This window comes from Monomorium pharaonis, chromosome 9 (genome assembly GCF_013373865.1).
Source record: "Monomorium pharaonis isolate MP-MQ-018 chromosome 9, ASM1337386v2, whole genome shotgun sequence".
NCBI classification, from domain to species: Eukaryota; Metazoa; Arthropoda; class Insecta; order Hymenoptera; family Formicidae; genus Monomorium; species Monomorium pharaonis.
This window is the reverse complement of record NC_050475.1, coordinates 3,815,646-3,835,478: the sequence shown is the minus strand read 5'-3', so window position 1 is coordinate 3,835,478 and position 19,833 is coordinate 3,815,646. Positions and strand designations below refer to the sequence as shown.

The 19,833-nt window shown below is 38.1% G+C and overlaps 4 protein-coding genes across 6 annotated transcripts in view; 2 read left to right on the top strand and 2 right to left on the bottom strand.

The window, feature by feature from the left end:
- LOC105836320 (neuronal acetylcholine receptor subunit alpha-7) overlaps positions 1 to 2,043 on the bottom strand; it is a 197,484-nt gene extending 195,441 nt beyond the window's left edge. The window contains exon 1 of one of the 2 annotated variants that reach the window (XM_028193255.2): positions 1,004 to 2,043. Coding sequence is in view for 1 of the 2 variants with exons in the window: in XM_028193254.2 (XP_028049055.1) it covers positions 1,004 to 1,052 (49 nt within the window). In the remaining variant the exon portion in view is untranslated. The remainder of the gene's footprint in view (positions 1 to 1,003) is intronic. The other variant, XM_028193254.2, reaches the window with a different exon arrangement.
- A 10,539-nt stretch (positions 2,044 to 12,582) lies between these two features.
- Positions 12,583 to 15,073, top strand: LOC105836291 (26S proteasome regulatory subunit 6A-B). Its single transcript, XM_012680225.3, has 3 exons — positions 12,583 to 12,787; positions 13,501 to 14,634; positions 14,891 to 15,073. Exons 1-3 carry the CDS (start codon positions 12,746 to 12,748, stop codon positions 14,999 to 15,001), a joined length of 1,287 nt encoding a protein of 428 aa, XP_012535679.1. The 5' UTR covers positions 12,583 to 12,745; the 3' UTR covers positions 15,002 to 15,073.
- A 583-nt stretch (positions 15,074 to 15,656) lies between these two features.
- LOC105833535 (RNA-binding protein 8A) lies at positions 15,657 to 17,046 on the bottom strand. The gene is made up of 4 exons (XM_012675342.3): positions 16,860 to 17,046; positions 16,427 to 16,573; positions 15,992 to 16,253; positions 15,657 to 15,901 (listed from the first exon to the last, which is right to left on the bottom strand). The coding sequence occupies exons 1-4, from the start codon at positions 16,918 to 16,920 to the stop codon at positions 15,871 to 15,873; spliced, it is 501 nt and encodes a 166-aa protein (XP_012530796.1). The 5' UTR covers positions 16,921 to 17,046; the 3' UTR covers positions 15,657 to 15,870.
- Positions 17,047 to 17,171: 125 nt separating this feature from the next.
- LOC105833537 (testis-specific serine/threonine-protein kinase 4) lies at positions 17,172 to 19,798 on the top strand. Of its 2 annotated transcripts, XM_036292338.1 has the most exons (7): positions 17,172 to 17,596; positions 17,820 to 18,011; positions 18,137 to 18,306; positions 18,455 to 18,604; positions 18,784 to 19,057; positions 19,329 to 19,517; positions 19,604 to 19,798. In XM_036292338.1, the coding sequence occupies exons 2-7, from the start codon at positions 17,844 to 17,846 to the stop codon at positions 19,760 to 19,762; spliced, it is 1,110 nt and encodes a 369-aa protein (XP_036148231.1). In that variant the 5' UTR covers positions 17,172 to 17,596; positions 17,820 to 17,843; the 3' UTR covers positions 19,763 to 19,798. The 2 variants fall into 2 exon arrangements, with proteins under 2 accessions (XP_036148231.1, XP_036148232.1); XM_036292339.1 differs by having other exon boundaries at positions 17,172 to 18,011; positions 18,784 to 19,065; positions 19,329 to 19,746.
- Positions 19,799 to 19,833: the final 35 nt, after the last annotated feature.

Genomic DNA, 19,833 nt, shown 5'->3' with positions numbered 1-19,833 from the left:
AATAGAAGTTCTCTCCCGTGTATAAACAGAATTGAGGAGATTTCGCTAGCTCAAGAGAATCGTTTTCTCTCCTGAGCTGGAAAATAATGTTAAAGAACGTCGAGATCTGTGATTGTAACGAAAAGGAGCGGAATGAAGAATCGAGACAAGCGTACTCGTATAAACAAAATTTGCTGACGACAACTACTACGAACAAACTCGAAGAAATTTATCTGTTTACGGAGTAGAAGCCTCATGCGAATTTCAAAAGTGAAACTGGCACGAACAGATGATTAATTGCGATCGGGATTCGCGTGAAATTGGACACTTCAAACTTGAAGAATTTCACTTGAAGAATATGCCCGACAAGTTGGTCGATATTCCACGCTTTCGTATACATAACCAAGATCTTCAAGATTCACAATATTCCAAAAAGCAACGAATTCCTGAACGAAGCTGTGCAAGAATCAAATTTACCGATGCGAAAATAAAGAATTGATGCATTTTTAATCCCAAGCCTAACGAGAAGTCATCGTATCACTCTCAGTATCGTTACAATTTTTAAAATAAATAGTGACAGAAACGAATCTCTGTGATGTCGTCAACCGTATAAGAGGAATGTCATCGCCACTGGCTACTGTTTGAAATAATCGGCCGACCAGCGGCGATTTTAATTACTGTTGAGAACGATACCAAAGAGTGGCAGATCGATGCTGTATATGAGATACATATAATGGAAATATTGTTTTTACGGCTTCGTCGCGCGTTCGCAGTATCAGAAAGAAAGATGGAAGCTCGGAGCAACGAGTGACGCGTGACGTCGACGGACACTTGTGGAAGGGACGCGTGAGTGGGAGTGGGATATAATAAAAACTCAAAGAAACGTCCTGGCAGAAAAGGATGGCCGAGTCGGCTGGCGAGACATACGGTGGACGAGTTCACGTCGCAATTAAGGGACTCGTGAGGGGACGGACATTGTCGGACTAATGGTAAAGACACTCTCCTGGAAAGTGGAATCACTCACCCGAGGCAGCCAGGGCTATCGCCGCGACAAGCGTCCACGAGCGTCTCATGTTTGCTCGAGGAGGTGCCTGAACGAGGCTGCTTCCTCGATGACCACTTCCTCCACCACGTTGCCGATTTTCTCCCTCCCCGCCACCACCGCCTCACCGCCGTTTGTCTGCTCGTCCTCACACGTGGCTGCCAGGCGCGTCGAGCGAGGACGAACCTCGATCTGAACCACCCGGAAGATCAGCTTTCCTCGGCGGCGAGTCGCTCGGCGCGATGGGAACGGAGCGCTCGTGAATCCTCAGGGCTCGCCCGGTCGCACCTGCACCGGGCTCGCCAGGTGCATCGTCCTAGCTCCGTCGGGGGCACGTGACCGCCTCCACGCAGCGATATCCCGATGTTGTCGTACGCTGCTATCCCGTACCGGATGGTACAACCTGCGTGCACTATGGCCTGGATAGTCTGTACCACGACGCGGCATCGTCGGGCAGCGCGAACATCTCTTCTGGTTTGGTTTCGCCTGCGAATCCCGCTTACGAATCCCGAATCCCTCGGGTCCCTCTCTCACTCCGATCTCGCGATTAGTCCTCGACAACGGCGTCGGTCACGAGCGATCAGGGGATTATCAGTCGAGCGCCTCGATCGCCAGCGATCGCAACTGGTATCACAAAGCTTGGTGCAGATTTCGCGTGCTGTGTATGTAGAAAATGGACTCAGGGACGTATCCGCAGTTCGATCATCGGTTCGTCCCGTATGTCAGGCTTCCCGCGTTCGCTCGGCTGCCGCAGCATCGGGTCAGGATGAACGACGGGAGGGGAGAGTGGTTCACACTTGGTACTGCAGGTCTCGGAACGCGTGCGACCGGCAGCACCGCAAGAACCATCCCTTATCTCTCTCCCTCCGTTACGAATAGGCGCGCGGTCAGATAGACCCTACTAAATCTCGGTCGCGGGGCCTACTGTGTATCACTCTCTCCCGTCAGGGGTTGTCAGGTGCGGCTTTGCCGGCGACCAACGCTGGACTGATTCTCATTTAGCTGCAGCGCCGCGCGGTACTGCCGCTTCAACCCGCTTTGGCGCTAGCTCTGTGGTAGCCTACCGCCACCGTTCACCACCTTCGCTCTCTCGGTCGCTCGCGATACCTCCGTCCTTTTGTTCCCTCTTTCTCTTTCGCTCTGCTCTTCTCTCTTCCTCCCTTGTTTCCATTCTCTTTGTCTAGTCCAGCATGTACACCTCCTAGTCACCGTGCGCGTCTAGATCCCACCCCTCTTCATCATTCTGTCCCCCCTCGTATCATCGTTCTACCTCGATCACCAACGCTGTGTCCGTCTCTCGCGGTCTTCTTCGTCTCGCCCCCCCCCCCCTCTCTCTCTCTCTCTCTCTCTCTCTCTCTCTCTCTCTCTCTCTCTCTCTCTCTCTCTCTCTCTCTCTCTCTCTCTCTCTCTCTCTCTCTCTCTCTCTCTGCATTCCTCTTCGTCTTTCTCGCTTCTCTCCAACTCACTCTTGTTCTCGTCGTATATACCTTCTCTCTCTCTACGACTGCCTCGGTAACTCCCTTTCTCTTCATCCCATCGGCGCTTCATCCCACGCTCTCCCTTGCGTTCAACCCTCGGCGGCCCACATCCGCGCATCGTGGGGTGGACGTGGTACACCATGCGGTACGACCTGCCTGCCCTCTCTTCCCTCTCTCTCTCTCTTTCTCTCATCCTCTCTCCGATCCATCCCGCTCGGCTCCTCGCTCTCCAGCATCCCTCTTTCTCCCGCGACTATAGTGCATCCCAACATCGTCGGAGAAGAGAGAATCGTTACTATGGTGAGATCAATATGATAGGACGGCGCATGCCTCGGTATCCTTATACTTGAACCCTTCGCCGCCACTCGCTCTGCCACGTCTCTCTCGCAGTTCCGCTCGTTCCGTCGTCGTCGCACCTCATCCTCCAGCCTCGTTACCTCGCACTCCGGCAGCCTCCATCTCCGTCGCTCGTGCGATCCACGTCCCCCGATGACGTCCTCCATATCTCTTGGCCCCTCTCGCGGTACATCCCTCTTCGTCTTGGCGCGCGCTGGAGGCCGCGTGCCAGACCGTGGGCGGCGTTGACTTAACTCAGTTCAGTCAACAGAGGGCCGTATGCGGGAGGATACTGTTCAGTCTCTTCGGTCCGGATCGCCCTGCGGGATGTTCTCCTTTTCTCCGAAGCAGAAGCAACGTCGAAATAAAACAACAGGAGCTGCCAGCCAGGGCAGACCTATTCAGAACCGTCAATATTTTGATATTGGAATAAAAGACAGGTCACGCCTGATTGTGTACGTCATTCAGATTGTATTTGAAACAAGCGGGTGCCAACTAGATACTTTCTAGAAACGAAAAGAAATAAAACTGGCCGTCCATTGTGTAATATTTTGGCACTCTTAGGAAGACGACGCGCTTGTGTACTCCTCTCTGAAATATGTGACATACTGTCGAGTCGACCGCGTGATGCAGCATAGCTATGAAAAATAAAGCGCGCCAAAGTGATATCGAAAAAAAAATTTCATACAATTGAGTTTTTTAAAAAGAACAACTCTAAAATAAATTTATTTTTTTTTTTAATAATTATCTCCATACACACTTCGAGAACAGAAGAAAATAGAAGACAGCAATAAACGTTAAAAATGCTGATCGCATAGCTCAAATGAGGCGCCATAAAATATTACAATTTTCGTTTCTTAGCAATTTTTTTATGAAGCAAATAAAATGTCCCATCACAAGGCTAGCTTTTGTAATTAGAAAAAGAGGTCGGCTGGACGAAGGTTAACGCTCCGATGGCCCGATTCTCCTTTGTGCTGCCTTTTCTCCGTCTCGATATTACGCTCCGTTCTTCCGTGTCGCGCGTCCCCTCGCATGCTCGCGTGTCGAACGATAATGACGATCGTACAACAACGGTATTCTAATCCGACGCCTCTCTAGTCGTATCAATGTACGATCATATTCCTGAATGATTGAAATAGACTTTCTTCAACACACAAGCTATTTTATGATATTTAGCCTAAATCACAATTTTATTTTTAGACAACATTTCGGAAAATTATTTATTGTGATCTCTTGTAGAAGTATTTCACATCAAATTTCTTTAAATTAAATCTTTGATATTCAAACTATTTCTATTAGATGTGCGAAGTTTATTTCTTATTATTTGAGGAAATTTATACAGATCCCAAGAATATAATTTGCTGATTAGCATATGTATAAATTTGAATGCTTGAAATATTATGCAGAACCACGACATATTATGTCAAGTCTCAATTCAAGGCTTCAAAAAATTAAAATTACAAAGAAGTTTAAAATTAAATGACTAATATTCTTTTTATGTATTTATATTAATTTAGTCTGCTAGAAAATAATCTTTTCATTTGTAACATAAAAAGTACGAGCGATTCAGTATTTCACATATGTGTGATTAAAGATGCTATAGCATATATATAATTGTACAATTTAACGCGATAAAAGCGTTCTGTATTTCTACGTTATCAGGCCAAATTTTATTATTTATCTTCTTTCAAAACTCGGGAATATCCTGAAAGAATTCTATATTGGCATCCGATTCCAGAACGCCTCGACGCTGATAACCCGTAGACGCATTGGGCGCGGCATATTTACGTTTGCATCACTGGCATCCGGAGTTCTGCCTTTGCGATTTCTACGCTAGCACTGGTAATAGTCGCGAGTTTATACACTCTACTGGCGTCAAAGTTTCAACATTTCTCGGGCAGTTTCCACCACGATGCTCCGACACTCTTCGACATCTCTCTCTACTAGCACTTCCGCTTTTGATTGTCTATTACGTTTCCGCCTCAGCGGCCTCTCGCGTTTTTCAATTCAACTTATTTGACGCCGTCCAATCGCGAAGAATAACCAATGTAAAGCCGGTTTGCGATTGACTATAAAAAAAAAAAAGGCGACGTAACTTTTCTGTTTTTCAATACGAAATTTTCTTTACCTCCGTCGTCGGCTGGCACCGAATCAAATGGAATATTCTCTGCGGACTGAGTCTTAAAATCATAATTAGACCTATCGATGTTATTGGTGCTTATGATGAAAATTTAAAAAATTTAACCGAATACATTTTATTGCTGATAAGCGAAACTAAGATATCGCTAATTAAATGTACACACACACAAAATTGTAATGGTTTTATCGACAAAAGTTACGAAGCAAAACAACAGAACAATTCAGGAATAATTAACGTTGTTTCTGAACTTTCATCGAAAAACCAATCAACGCTCAGAAATTAAAATTTATGTAATATCGGAATTCTTTGCTCTAAAAACGGAGTAAGTCAACTTTAGACCAAATAATTCGGCGAGTTCAAGTTAACGGAGACACATGCTCGGATGAATTTGTAAAGTGTGTGACAAATTTTCTTATCTTCCCTTAAAAATTTCAACGATAAAACCTCTAAGTACTCAACAACATTTTCTAAATATCCGGTATACTCGCATCGTATAAAGATTATTCTTGCAATACTCGATAATGGCGTATAAGCCACAGGCGGCTATTGTGTATCCCCGTTGCACGTTACCTGACACGGTTCAGTAATAGCATGAACGCCGTCAACCGGCGTTCCAACGTTATTTCTTGGCCACCGCGAGCGGATCGGCGATTATTGGCGCGACGTTATATCAATATTATCGATTACTCGCTGTTACCCACTCCGTCTCGCTTGAGATATGAGAGACACGCGAGATTTGCATCGCGATGAGACGCTAATTAACCCGAACGCGATATCAAGAGCGAGTACTCTTGAGCGAGAAAGAGGGATCGGCATCTCCCTCGCGTTTGGCTCATCGCCGATCTGTTATCGCCGCTCGCGACCCAAATGTCCGGCGGATTTGGAATACTTTCAAGCCCGGCGATTGTACATCGGCGGCAAAAACTATTCAATCAAATCAGCTAATGGGCACGATCGACGAGATTGACGGGCGCATTAATTATTTACAGTGCCTCTGCACGGCATGCGACTAGAAACTTATTCTCATCTCCGAGCAGATAAATTAAAACGCTGACCGCGTCGAATGCGGTCGACGTTTTCTTTCAATGAGATTACAAATCCGGCGGAAGCTTGATCGAGATTTCTTTAGAGTTTATTTGTGACATTTGCATAGATGAAAAATCTCGCATATAAAACTGCCACGTATACTCGTGGGTATCGTTTACGAGAAACGTATCGGGAGATTGCTCGTATCGAATATTTTATCGTTTTGATATTTTCACGAATAAAGATGTATTTTGCGTGCTCATCGCTAGATTACCTGCAGACAGATGATAAATTACTGCATATAATCGACTTTGTGAACTACGAAGCGTGTACGTTCGAAAGGATTTGCAGTAAGCGGATAGAAGGTTTCTCGCTTGCTTACTTACTTGAACTAAATGCCATATCTGAAATATTAATTAGCAAATAATTAAGCAGCACACATTAAATATCTTTGAAACCTTGGACAACTAAAATATTTATCGTGTTTTTCTCTTTTCATGTAGAAGTTCAAAGAAAGTCCTCTATAATGAATATAGTCAATTCTACTAATTAGCATTAACATTTACATTTGGAAATGTAACGGTAAAATCACTTTTAAAAAGAGAGCGGCTTTCCCTTAATTATGAAAAGAAAGTAATAGATTATCTCCTCGAATCCTAATTTCAATAAAATTGATAGTTATATCCGAGACGGAATACGAAAGAATGACGGAAAATGCGGAAAGAGAGGGGAGACGACATAACGTAAAGTCATTTATCATTGGAGAGAATCGCGAAGTTTTGAGAATCGCAAGTTTAATCAATCAAGGCTATTTAATAATTGCTTGCTGACGTAGTAGTACTTCATGTTTTATATAATATGAAAGTTATCAAACTTGCGTCACGTTGATTTTGAGCTGAACTTCACTGAAGTTTATCGGACCTTTTCACAAAAATGTCGTTTTCGCGTAACGCTCTGCCAATATGCATTATCATTTTGTTGTTACATCAGAAAATTTAAAGGTACTTCTCTCTCTCTCTCTCTCTCTCTCTCTCTCTCTCTCTCTCTTTTCAGGGTGATCGATCGTATCGTTACGTTCTTCCGCTAGACGAACAGAATGAAATAGCGCGCAACGACCTGTCATTTGACCGCTACACGGCCGAAGCCGCTCTCAATTGTCGTCGTTACTTTGAGTTTTCACCGTCGCGCCCGGCGTCGACGAGCTTGCTCGAACGCTAAATAAATAATCGACCTTTCTTTGTCGACGCCATCCGGATTCGGGCGCGATTGTGCAAACGGAGAAACGAGATTCGCGTCCACCTTGGCGCCGAGAGGGAGGAGAGGAGAGGAGGGGGGATCTCGATGTTTGCGCACCTGCACTCTCTTCCTTTTTCCGAGTCCAATTAATGGAATTACCTCACGCCCGCTACAAAGGATTTGTTTTAACAATCCGCGCGGAGCTTCGTCCGCCGCGCCGGAAGGAACTCCCATTTCCTGAATTACCCTTCGCGCTACTCGCCCTCCAATTAATGGCGTCTTCCGCCTCGAGAAAGACGCCTCGGAGGCCAATGACGCGGATGGGGGTCCTCGTCGGGGCCTCCGGAATTTGCAGGACTTAAAGCAAGTTATCACGGGCTTGCCGATAATTAACGTGCACTTCCGCGTATGAGGAAATTGACTCGGATTCGTTACGTCAAAATGGAATTCAGACGGATGATCCTATTTCCGAAAACGTTGACTTGACAATGACTTATTTTGAAGTCAAACACGACCGACTCGGAAATCGGAGTGCCCCCGTTGTTTGGCGCCGAGTTGAGTAACGCGCTTGCATATTAATAAACGTTAAATTGAATTCGGCGCCGAAATTCCGGTGCCTCCTCCAATTCGCGTCTCTCTCTCTCTCTCCTTCCACCCGGGAAACGCCCGGGTCACCACCACTGGTTTTTACCTCGAGCCCCCCCCCCCCGTCGATCGGGGGCTTACTTCGGTTACCGTCAGTTTTTCAGAAGTTCAAGATGGAAACGTCGCTGCAAGATGCTGCACTTAAAAGTCGTTACCGGGCGTCGTCGGTGAAACGTTTCACGGGCAGGCATTAAGTAAAAAAGGAAATGACACGTACTCGAATGTGGGTCAAGTCAGCATAATTTAATAACGTCTGGTCTAAAAGGTTTCGCGACGGCTTCGATGGCCGTGTTGTCAAGGACGAGCTCCGGGCGACGCGTCTTTCGCGTGCATATCCGAGCACGTCGACGGTTATTACTATCAAATGAAACAATGGAGTCTCATGACTTTATTATGAAAAGTATATTTCAACAAGAATTATATGTTAATTTCGGGAAAATTTCAGAAGTGTAATATATTTCTATCTTGCGCATTTATCGCGCAAATTTCGACAGTTCCTGATATCGGATTTAATTAAAGCAGTCCTATTGTGCGAAATAAAGCGAAATTTTAATAGTGCACATGTTTATAAGCTTTTATGGCCTACGCATGAAACGCAAACCCCCATTTATGATATCATTATATTATATTTTCGAGTCTCTTATCCTGCCGTCCAATATCGGTTAATTATTACACAATTAATTATTATACGATAACGTTTTGATCATCATTCCGATATATTAATTTGATTAAATCGTGAATTCTTATACAAATGTGCGAAAAAAGTATTTTGTAAGATTTTTTGCATTATCGGACGTTCAACGAGCTGTCAGTAATTAATCCGTCAAGCGGAGTTAACGATAATGAAAAACACAACGCGAATATCAAATTCGTCGAACAGCGCACGGACGGAATAATATTCGTGCTTAATTAGCGCACATTTACGTAGTTGCTATTTAACAATTCAACGAGATGCAGTTACATATATCCCACGTGTAACTGCAACCACGATACGTCTGTGGAAAGTACCGAAATCGGGAAATAAAAAAACCATCAACTCCAAAATAATGAATAACGATTATCTGACATAACAATTCGCTATTTTTACGCAAATAATGATAACCTTTCAAAAACTTAATGCAGCTGTCGTTTAGTTTTGTTTTATCTCTGCCCAAGTTCCTGCTAAAATGTTCGTAACAATAAGATAAAAGTTAACGTCGAGTTTCATGGTTGTTTTAACCAGAAAATTAAGGGAGAAAGCAGACTGATCGTGAATGATACTCGAAACGATTCTTCATCGTTGGAATAAGAGGGTCAGAGAATTATTACGGAATTTATGAGAGCCAGCGGAAATATTTATTTTGCGATGCGATACGTGTTAGCATTTATCATCAAGGTAATGGAGCGGGGACACGTATTTTTGATATCCCTCGTTTTGCACGTACCAGCCGTATCGAAAACTATCTCGTCTTACATCGCGTAGCGAAGTACGTAACTTATTAAAACTTGGAAAACTTGCAACTGTTCGTTAGCGCGTGAAATCTGATCACGCTTCATAATTATGTCTAAGCTATCAATTTTGTTAGAAAATAGATGTCCCTGTCGGAAAGTTTGTTGTTAACAATATTCCGCTTTGCTACATCGACATTCTCTTTATGCACCTCGGCCGGTGACGGTAATCAATTATTTTTGCGATAATTTTTAAAGTTGATTATTAAGTGACGTTTATGACTAAACTAATCATTGGAATTAATCGTTAATCACGCTTCATACATATAATTAATAGTAATCGTGAAATTAAATAATTATAATAATTATACTATATTGAAAACTAGTTTAAACAAAAATACAATTTTATAAAATTATCTTGCCTTCGCAAAAAATTTTTAATTTGCAATGTTTTATAATTTTTTTATGAAAATATGTAATACAGAGATAAGAATATGTATAAGTGACAAATTATGCAATTTAAAAATATTACCCAAATAATATTATAGAGAATGAACCATCTTTTATTTCTTTAAATATTTGTACATATAAAATTATTTTATTTTAAAATTTTAAAAAACTTTTTTTTTAAGATTTCCTAGTTTTACAACACATGTATAATTTTTTTCAAAATGTAGAAGAGATATGAATTGCAAATGTTCCATTGACTTAATAACAAATTGAAAACGGCATCGAGATATTGTTATAAGTTAACTAATAACTTTAGAACAATCATCGATTATGAAACTCTCAAAATATACTTTTCTTTCAGCCACAAAGAAGGATCGTTGAAGGATCATGAAAGGATGTGTAATACATATGGTATTTTTCTCCATTGTTTGCGAACACATTCGGAACCACTTTTGTTACGCTTTATCGAAGGATTACTCTATACGTGTTATGAACTCCCTTGGTGATGACCAAGTGTCTCGTAGAGTTGATAATGCACGGCTTTAAGTTACGGTCCGTTATAAAAGCTCGGGTAGCCCTCTTCGACGGCGAAAGGTCGATATGGAAATTCGGTAATGTATACCTCGCGATATTGCACGCTCGCGATAAAAGTTGCAAAACTCTCGGCACTTCTCTTAAGACTCCGGACTTCATAGTCGCGGTGAAATCTGATATTTTACGCGATTCGGGATCGCGCTTAACGGAAACGCGGTAGTTAAGTAACCGAGTAAAAAGAGTCGCCAGCACCGTCAATTTTATCGGTCTTATGCCGAACTTCTTTTGCTGAATGCATTTCTTTCGATACCCGGTAATAATAAAGTACATTCAAATTTTATGATCTTTATTCGCAAATTACTGAGGCATAAATATTTACGAAGGAATATTAAATTATTTCGACAATACTTTTCTCGATTCTATTATTTACTCCGCGAATTTATGTCGCCCATTGCACCCGTTCATTGTAATGCCATTTTACATTTTGCAAAGCCCGACTGTGATTAAAAATTATTGCACTGAGGCGAGTTGCGTCCCTAAAGTAAGATTTGATGCTTGGGCCGCAATGCGATATACATCGGTCCCTGCAAATTAACCCTGCTTATTAACTATTCTCACCGCAACTTCGTATAGATGTTTATTTATGTGCCACAATTATTCTGTAATTAGCCTTCAGTTATTTTGTAATTAGCGTTAATAGAGTTTAATGAAAGCTGCATCTATCCGTTGCGAACTCGTTGCTTCCCGATTAGCCCGAAACCGTAGGTGCATCCCCCGGAGATGCAGGCAGGCCGCAGTGTACAGATGCGACCCTCGTGTGCAAAACTCACGGAAGTCTTCGCGTGACTCTATGCAGACCCCGCACTTTGCCCATCGTAGGTTATTATTCTCAAACTTGCCGATGTACTTTGTCGAATAACGTCTTCATTTTTCTTCATTCCATGCTTTCGTGCAAATTCGTGCTTACGGTGAACGTGTACATTTAAAGTTTGAAGATGAAAGTTTACATCCTCCTCTTGATTTATTATCGTAATTATTTTTCATTTTAAAATATATGTTTTAAATAAGGATTATAAATAATAAAGCAAGATTTTATAATAATCGTACTTGTAAGCTCCATCGTATCCTTTCTCCGATATTTTTTATTGCGATGCAATTTAAAAATCTATCTAAATATAATTTTACACCTGTCACATTTGATGAAAAAACGCAGCTGTGCATTTGTAGCAATTTATATACAAAATAAAACAAAAGTAAACAATTCTGCTTGCATATAAAAAAGTAACATTTTAAATTAAAAATCTAAGTTGTGGTTGGCTCTATTGATTCACAATCAAATAAAATGAGTTTGATTTTATCTTTGACAGGTGATGTACTGCCATTATTGGCAACTTGTTCCAAATACAGATGACAGATGACAACTTCATAATTTTCTTTTACAAACTGGACAATCAAAAGTAATAACTGACCTTACGTAGACATCTTTTTGACGAACTTAAATGTTCTAACACGTTGTTTTTTTTCTTATTATTTTGCTTATTACTGCTTTTTCACCTTATTTTTTTTATTTGATTTTTAAAATCGGAACATTTAATTTGCAAAAGGCTAGACTTCCTGGAAAATTGATTTATCAGAGCAATTTTGTTAATCCTTTGTTTATAAAAAAATGTTTTATAAATTGCTTTGAGAAAAAATCGCATATATTATGAGTTACCTAAAAAATAAAAAAATTTAACAATCTATTAGAAAATATGAATCAAGTGTCTTTTCGATAATTAAAAGTAACTTATTACTTCTAATTGTTTGATCATTTAAAAGAGATTAACATTTAATAAATAATATTCAGCAAAAATAGGCCCTTCAAAAAAACTGCATTAATATCCATTTTTACCAATGTGGATTAATATATAACTTATTCTTTTCGTATTTTTCTTAATTCTTAAAACTTTAAAAAAGAATAAAAAATAAGTTAACCTTAAGATAAAAATTAATCTACATTGATAGAAATTAATGGATATAAGGGCAACTTTGATCAAATTAATTAAATCAGCGATCTTATCAATATCTACACTATATCATTAACATAATTAATTTTATAAAAAGAATATTTGATTCCGGATTTAAAAATTTGTATAGTTAAAAGTTCTGGTTGAATTAGTAACTGATTAAATTAATCGGGATTATCTGAGAAGAGAATAAGAGAAAATAATAGTGTCTGAACGAGAAGGGGGCCGAAATGCGACAGGTGTCGCCATCTTTCGAAATTTTACCGTACTGTTTTAGAGCAGTCGGTGAATTGACAAGGTTGCTGTCGCGACGCAAGCAGCAAATTTGCTGAACTTGCTGTGTAGAGCTGACTGTTTTAGAGAGACTGGTTTTTCTAAGGAATCTTTTACGTCTTAATCGCAAGACAACGTTAGGTTGCAGACGAAGAGCTCTCATAGCTTTTAAATGGCCACGCTCGAGGATAAGTCTATCTGGGAAGATGGAGAGGTACGTAATTCTGCATCCCATAGGTTATGGCGCACGAATGACAAGCATATCTAAGGACACAGATGCAATATCGTGCTATACTTCGCGACTAATACTACAACAAACACAGACAAATTCGTATATTTAATTAATTGAACCTTTTCTTGATTAATATAATTTTGTCTTCTCACTTCCTTTTTTCCTAGCTGATGTATTTGTTTAATTCTCCTCATTGTATCACATTTTTTTCTTTGTCTTATATAGTTGGAAATCTTGTTTCATTCAAATGTAAATAATAATAAGATTATTTTTCATGTGTAAAATACAAAAAATGTAAAACGAGTTTCTCTATGTATCTACATTTTTCCAAAATTAATATGGATATTTATAATTATTTAGCTTATATTATTAGCTATATTATAAGCTATTGAGTTAATCTTTCAAAGTAACTAAATCTACTGCACCAATAATGAATAATTAATATTTTTCACTTTGTATCCAAGAAAAACTGCAAGAGGAAATTTATTATTAAGAAGCTTACAATTGCTCATTTTGTTCCATTTTGTCTTTAATCCCCAAACTATAAAAACTAAAAATAATACTTAAGTTTGAATTCAATCTGAATAATATAATATTGAGTTTATTTATGATATTACTTAAAATTGCAGTATATTTTTATTAATATAAAATGAAACTTTGTAAAAAAAAGGAGGTTTACATTGCCCTTTTCATAGGAAACTTTGGGAGAGGATGTCTTACGAATGTCAACAGATGAAATCGTGTCACGTACGCGACTTTTGGATAACGAAATCAAGATAATGAAGAGCGAAGTGATGCGGATTTCTCACGAACTCCAGGCGCAAAACGATAAGATTAAAGAGAATACAGAGAAGATTAAGGTGAACAAAACCCTGCCGTACCTGGTATCGAATGTTATCGAGCTGTTAGATGTCGACCCGCAGGACATGGGGGAAGAAGACGGAGCAGTGGTCGATTTGGATGCTCAAAGAAAGGGAAAATGCGCGGTGATAAAGACATCGACTCGCCAGACGTATTTTTTGCCTGTAATCGGTCTAGTCGATGCTGAATCGCTGAAGCCAGGTGACTTGGTAGGAGTCAATAAGGACAGTTATCTCGTCTTAGAAACTCTCCCGGCTGAATACGATGCCCGGGTCAAGGCCATGGAGGTAGACGAGAGACCTACAGAGCAGTACTCCGATATTGGTGGACTGGACAAGCAGATTCAGGAGCTGATCGAGGCTGTTGTATTGCCTATGACGCATAAAGAAAAGTTTGAGAACTTGGGAATACAGCCGCCCAAGGGAGTTCTACTCTATGGTCCACCTGGAACTGGGAAGACCCTACTGGCCAGAGCTTGTGCCGCCCAAACAAAATCTACCTTCCTAAAACTGGCAGGACCACAACTGGTACAGATGTTTATTGGCGATGGTGCAAAATTGGTGAGAGACGCGTTCTCGTTGGCCAAGGAAAAGGCTCCAGCGATAATATTCATTGATGAATTAGACGCTATCGGCACAAAACGTTTTGATTCGGAGAAAGCGGGAGACAGGGAAGTACAGCGTACAATGTTAGAGCTATTGAATCAGCTAGACGGGTTCAGTTCGACTGCAGACATTAAAGTGATCGCCGCCACAAACAGAGTCGACATCTTGGACCCGGCTCTGCTGCGATCTGGACGTTTGGATAGGAAGATCGAGTTTCCGCATCCTAATGAAGAAGCCAGAGCGCGCATCATGCAAATACATTCGCGCAAGATGAACATGTCACCCGATGTAAATTTCGAGGAATTATCCAGATCTACAGACGATTTTAATGGAGCACAGTGTAAAGCTGTTTGCGTAGAAGCGGTAAGCATTTAAATTCAGAATCAGTCAATAATAGCAAGTATTGCTTTTTAGTTTAAAATATTAAATATAATTAATTTTTTGTCTATCTCGCTGATATATATATATATATATAAAAGCTCTAATATCTAAATGTAATATCCAATAAAATCTAAATTGTGCTGCAAAAAATTAATACATTGTTTAATTAATAAGCTTATTTTACTCAGTCTTTCCACGTAACTTATCAGAATAATAATAGAGATGTGATATATTTCAGGGTATGATAGCATTACGACGCAACGCAACAGAAGTTACTCACGAAGACTTGATGGAAGCTATTAACGAGGTGCAAGCAAAAAAGAAAGCAAATCTGAATTATTATGCTTAATACACGGTGTCGCTTCATTTATTTATTAGGATATCTTTTGTATAATAAATATAGAAACATCTATTATCTCTATATTTTCTTATTTATCGGCAAATACGAGAGACATGCAAAAAAATCTGATTGAATATGCGAGTATCTTTCAAAATCACAATGCATGTGTCAATAGAAATTTAAAAGTTGTCGTATTATTTTGCCATAACTCCTTGTTTCTTATACTTGCACTGTTTAAGTATTGCACATTAAGGAGAAGTAAAATTACACGATTTGATGTATAGGAATTTTTATTAAATGTTACATATTTGCATATATATGCAAATATGTAACATTTAACAAAAATATATATGTTATTAAAATTTTATTTTTGCACTTGATACTGTGTATAATATATATATATATATATATATATATATATATATATATATATTACAATCAAATCAAATTGTAAAATTTATATATATATATATATTATACACAGTATCAAGTGCAAAAATAAAATTTTAATAACATATATATTTTTGTTCATATAAAATGCGATGATGAATGTAAAACCAAAAAAAATTATTGTCAGTGACAAGAGATACATGAAACAAATCAAATTGAAATGTTCATATAAAGTATTAATGTTCTTGCTTATATAACAGATGATACCTGGACAAATTCCTAATTTTCTATTTATTACCAATGACTGCATATAAAGTTGTTTACAATTAAATAGATAATTAATACAAGAGCAAAATCTTGTTGAAAAGAGAATTTATATGTAATTCCCAGCATTTTTCAGAATGCTTATCAAATATAAAATAACCTTATTTTGTTTGAAATAACGATGCATAATAGAAGATATGATCATAGTCATTAATCTATAATACTCATCGCCTCCTGTGACTTCTTTTTCGGATTCTATGAAAATGAAAAAATACAAAATATAAATATGAATATATAAATCTAAATATTGTATTATCTTAAATAATTATATAATGTAATTCTTACTTCTTTGGTCCTTTTACAAAACACCAATCGACAGAAATAGCTTGACCTAAGATTTCTGTGCCGTTTAGAGCTTCCTTTGCAGCTTGTGCTTCCTTAAATGTCTCATATTCCACCAACGCATAGCCTTTCAGGAATCCTGTTCTTCTATCAAGATTTAAATGCAAGTTCTTGATTTGACCAAATTCAGAGAACTTGTCCTGAATATCGTCCTCCTGTGCCTCTTCATGCACCGAATTTATAAACAAGATCCATCCTTCCACAGCTAAAAATATACAAGGAATATCAATTGTAACAATCTTACAAATAAAAATATAAACAATCAATTCTTAGACTGATAAATGTTAAACATATAAACAAGTTGAGAAAGCCTAAGTGGTTTGCAACTAAATAAAAATTCACACTAATTTAGAGAAGGAACAAAGAAGATATTCTTACATCTCTGAGGACCAGGCTCATTATCATCTTCTTCAACTACATTCATGGACTCGTAATGACCAACATCATCTCTTGTTGACACTAGCTCTGCACCATGGCCTCTACCTTTCCTTTTTTTCGCTTTTTCCTTAAGACGAGCGATACCCTCTGAAATCAGGCCAAAATAATCTATCTTTTTTTCACACTTCATATTATAAACTATATGTTATTGCAATCTTTTTCCATATTTCCCGATTTCACATGAGATCAATGCTTGTTCCATCAATATTATTTAACAATTGCACATTCCAAAATTCATTGGACAAACACATATTTGGTTTGTTAAGGAGACACAAATAAAAATAAAACAAAAAACTTATCGGAGTTCAGTACAAAATTAAGGTTATATATTGAAACCGACGCTCGCAAAACATAATAGAGAAATGGAACTTACGATCTCCTTCGTCGTCAACTTCGAACTCCTCAGCATTATCGATATCCAAAACATCCGCCATGGCTAGATTCGTAGATTTTCAGTAAGTTAATTTTTACGACACCTTACGATAAAGCAATTATTACGCGTCGCCGACGGTCGAAGTATTTTTCTCTTGGAAAAGAGAACGATTCTAGCGCCACTGTACCTACACACTTCTGTCATAAAAGCGAACTAAAGTACGTGACAAATTATGAGAACCAGATTTAAATTTTCATGTACTTTCAAGAAAATATTATCGATAGATTATATATTTTAAATATATAATCATAGAGATGAAAAATATAAGAAAAAAAGTGGAAGAATTAGAAAACTATACTGACACTTCAATTCCAATAAATATTATATATTTACTCCTTCTCTTTACAAAATGTTGCTACAGAACGAAATCTATTAGCACTATCTTTATCTTTAACAGTGAAAGAATAAAAGTGGTTTTTTTAATAACGAGTTGCTTGAAATACCGAACATTTAAGTAAATATTGCGTTGAATTAATTTCGTCGATTTAATTTCGATTTGTGATGACTTTCACACCTTAGTTGTCACATGCCTCTCGTTAAAAAAAAAAATCAAAATTCTTGTTTCGCAGATGCCAAACTTCAATTAAAATTTCTCGTATTTAATAAATAAATCATGTATGCAATGACTTATTCATTAAACCAATATTTATTTGAAGTAATATGAAGAAATTGTCAAGGTAATTACTGGTAGTAAAATAGAGTAGTTTACATCTGCTCTCTCTCTCACTATGCTTATTATGAAAAAAACTTTATATTAATTATTTACCATATTTCTTCTACAAAAATTGATTACAATAAATTCGAATAAATTAGATCTGCTTTTTAAGAGAAACTAATTTTAAAACTAAAATCGAGTATTAGTTTTGGAAAATAAATTCTGCAATTTGTTCTATCTTGCAGCCGAAAGCCTTATTTTCGCCGGAAATGGCAACGCTACCAATAAAGTGTATGTCGAAAGAGCAACTGCCCGACATGAGATTAACTGCAGATGAAAAGAACGGTGAAAAGTCGGATAAGAAATTGACGGTGCTCGAATCGCACGGTTACATACTTGGAAAGACTATAGGTTCTGGATCATATGCCACCGTCAAAGTGACGTATCCCATTTTCTTTTCCTTTTTCCTTTCCTTTTTGACAATAATCTTCAATTCTAAATTTATAGATTTGATGATAATAAAATCCTTTAATTCTAATTTATATGTTATATGCTCGCGAAGATTGCGAAATCTGATCGACACGATTCCCAAGTGGCAGTTAAGATAGTCTCAAAGTTCCAGGCGCCCAAAGAATATCTCACAAAATTCCTACCCCGTGAGATTGAGGTAGTCAAAGGATTAAAACATCCAAATCTCATTCATTTTTTGCAGGCGATAGAAACTACACATCGGTTGGTTTATCTTCTATATTAATCCTTGAATAACATTTATACGTAGACTAATATAAGAAATGTATGTATTGATAAAGTGATTGACACAGAAATTCATCTTATAAAAGACATTATATAAATTTCTTTTACTGCTTACTTTTTCCATCAGAGTGTACATCATTATGGAATATGCAAAGAATGGCAGCTTGCTTGACGTTATACGACGCAATACTTACATCGACGAATTACGTAGCCGCAGGTGGTTCCGACAGCTTCTGGAAGCTATCGATTATTGCCACAAGCACGGCATAGTGCACAGGTAAAGAAAAATAAAAATAAAATCATTATAATTAATGAAAAATTAAAAAAAGATTTTAAAGCATCTTGAAAGACATAGTAAAATTATATCGAGAGAAATCTTGCATCTAAATAAAAAATTTTGTCGAGAAAATATCTCACAATAATGTTAACGTAACTCTCCGTTGAAAACTTTTACAGAGACGTAAAATGCGAAAATTTGCTCATGGATTATCATTTCAACATTAAATTGTCCGACTTTGGATTTGCGCGTGGACAGATGAATTCAAAGAATGGTGAATGGTCCCTCAGTACAACTTACTGTGGTAGTTACGCTTACGCGTCACCCGAAATCCTACGAGGCATCCCTTATCATCCTCAACTATCCGATATATGGTCCATGGGTGTTGTGCTTTATGCCATGGTTTGCGGTCGGCTGCCATTTGATGATACAAATTACGCACAACTGCTAAAGGTACCCAGGTATATGCCAAGATTAGTACACCCAATGTGTAATCAGATCGATACTAATCTCTTATATATTCTTCCTTTCTTCTAGAGTTTATAAAAATTAATTTTATTATACATCAATAACAAGTTGCAAGAAACATTTAAATATCAATCTATATGATAGAAAAATAATCTTTACTAAATATAAGAATATCAGTTAAGATTATTTTTTACATTTCTCGCATTTTTTGCTATTATCTTCCTAATGCAATTCGTTCTTTTCTTTTCTTTCTCAGCAAGTACAAAGCAAAGTGGTATTCCCTAAGCATCCTAAAATATCTCAGTCGTGTCGTTCTCTCATTACCCGCATATTAGTACCTCAATCTGCACGACTGCGCATCATAAATATAAAAAGCGATGCTTGGCTCGAGACATCTGTTGTCGCTCAAACATCAATCAGTGACAGATCAATAAATTTTACAATAGTAAAAATTAATTGATGCAGACAAGTTTATATGTGTACATCTGATGAAAAATTAAGCAGTTTATCATATCTTTTATATTATTACAGGAAGTATTACCTACAGTATCTGTAAATCAAGAATCCAAAGTGTTTGATAAACATATAGAATCAATTGCTCCAGAAACTTGTCAAGAAAATGAAAACTCAAAAGACGCTGTCCAAGATAACATAGGAATCAAGAAGAAAGATTTAAATGCAAAACTATAAAGTGTCATGTAATATAACAAAGTAAAACAAAGTTATTAAATGCAATATTAAATAATTAACAAATTAAAGGA

Excerpts from the sequence above, each read along its gene's own strand:
- LOC105836291 (XM_012680225.3), top strand. The coding sequence starts at position 12,746 with ATGGCCACGCTCGAGGATAAGTCTATCTGGGAAGATGGAGAG. Across the intron at positions 12,788-13,500 it reads CTATCTGGGAAGATGGAGAG|GAAACTTTGGGAGAGGATGT; the intron begins GTACGTAATTCT and ends CCCTTTTCATAG. Across the intron at positions 14,635-14,890 it reads AAGCTGTTTGCGTAGAAGCG|GGTATGATAGCATTACGACG; the intron begins GTAAGCATTTAA and ends GATATATTTCAG.
- LOC105833535 (XM_012675342.3), bottom strand. The coding sequence starts at position 16,920 with ATGGCGGATGTTTTGGATATCGATAATGCTGAGGAGTTCGAAGTTGAC. Across the intron at positions 16,574-16,859 it reads AGTTGACGACGAAGGAGATC|AGGGTATCGCTCGTCTTAAG; the intron begins GTAAGTTCCATT and ends GCCTGATTTCAG. Across the intron at positions 16,254-16,426 it reads TGAGCCTGGTCCTCAGAGAT|CTGTGGAAGGATGGATCTTG; the intron begins GTAAGAATATCT and ends GTATATTTTTAG.
- LOC105833537 (XM_036292338.1), top strand. The coding sequence starts at position 17,844 with ATGGCAACGCTACCAATAAAGTGTATGTCGAAAGAGCAACTGCCCGAC. Across the intron at positions 18,012-18,136 it reads GATCATATGCCACCGTCAAA|ATTGCGAAATCTGATCGACA; the intron begins GTGACGTATCCC and ends ATGCTCGCGAAG. Across the intron at positions 19,058-19,328 it reads ATTACGCACAACTGCTAAAG|CAAGTACAAAGCAAAGTGGT; the intron begins GTACCCAGGTAT and ends TTTCTTTCTCAG.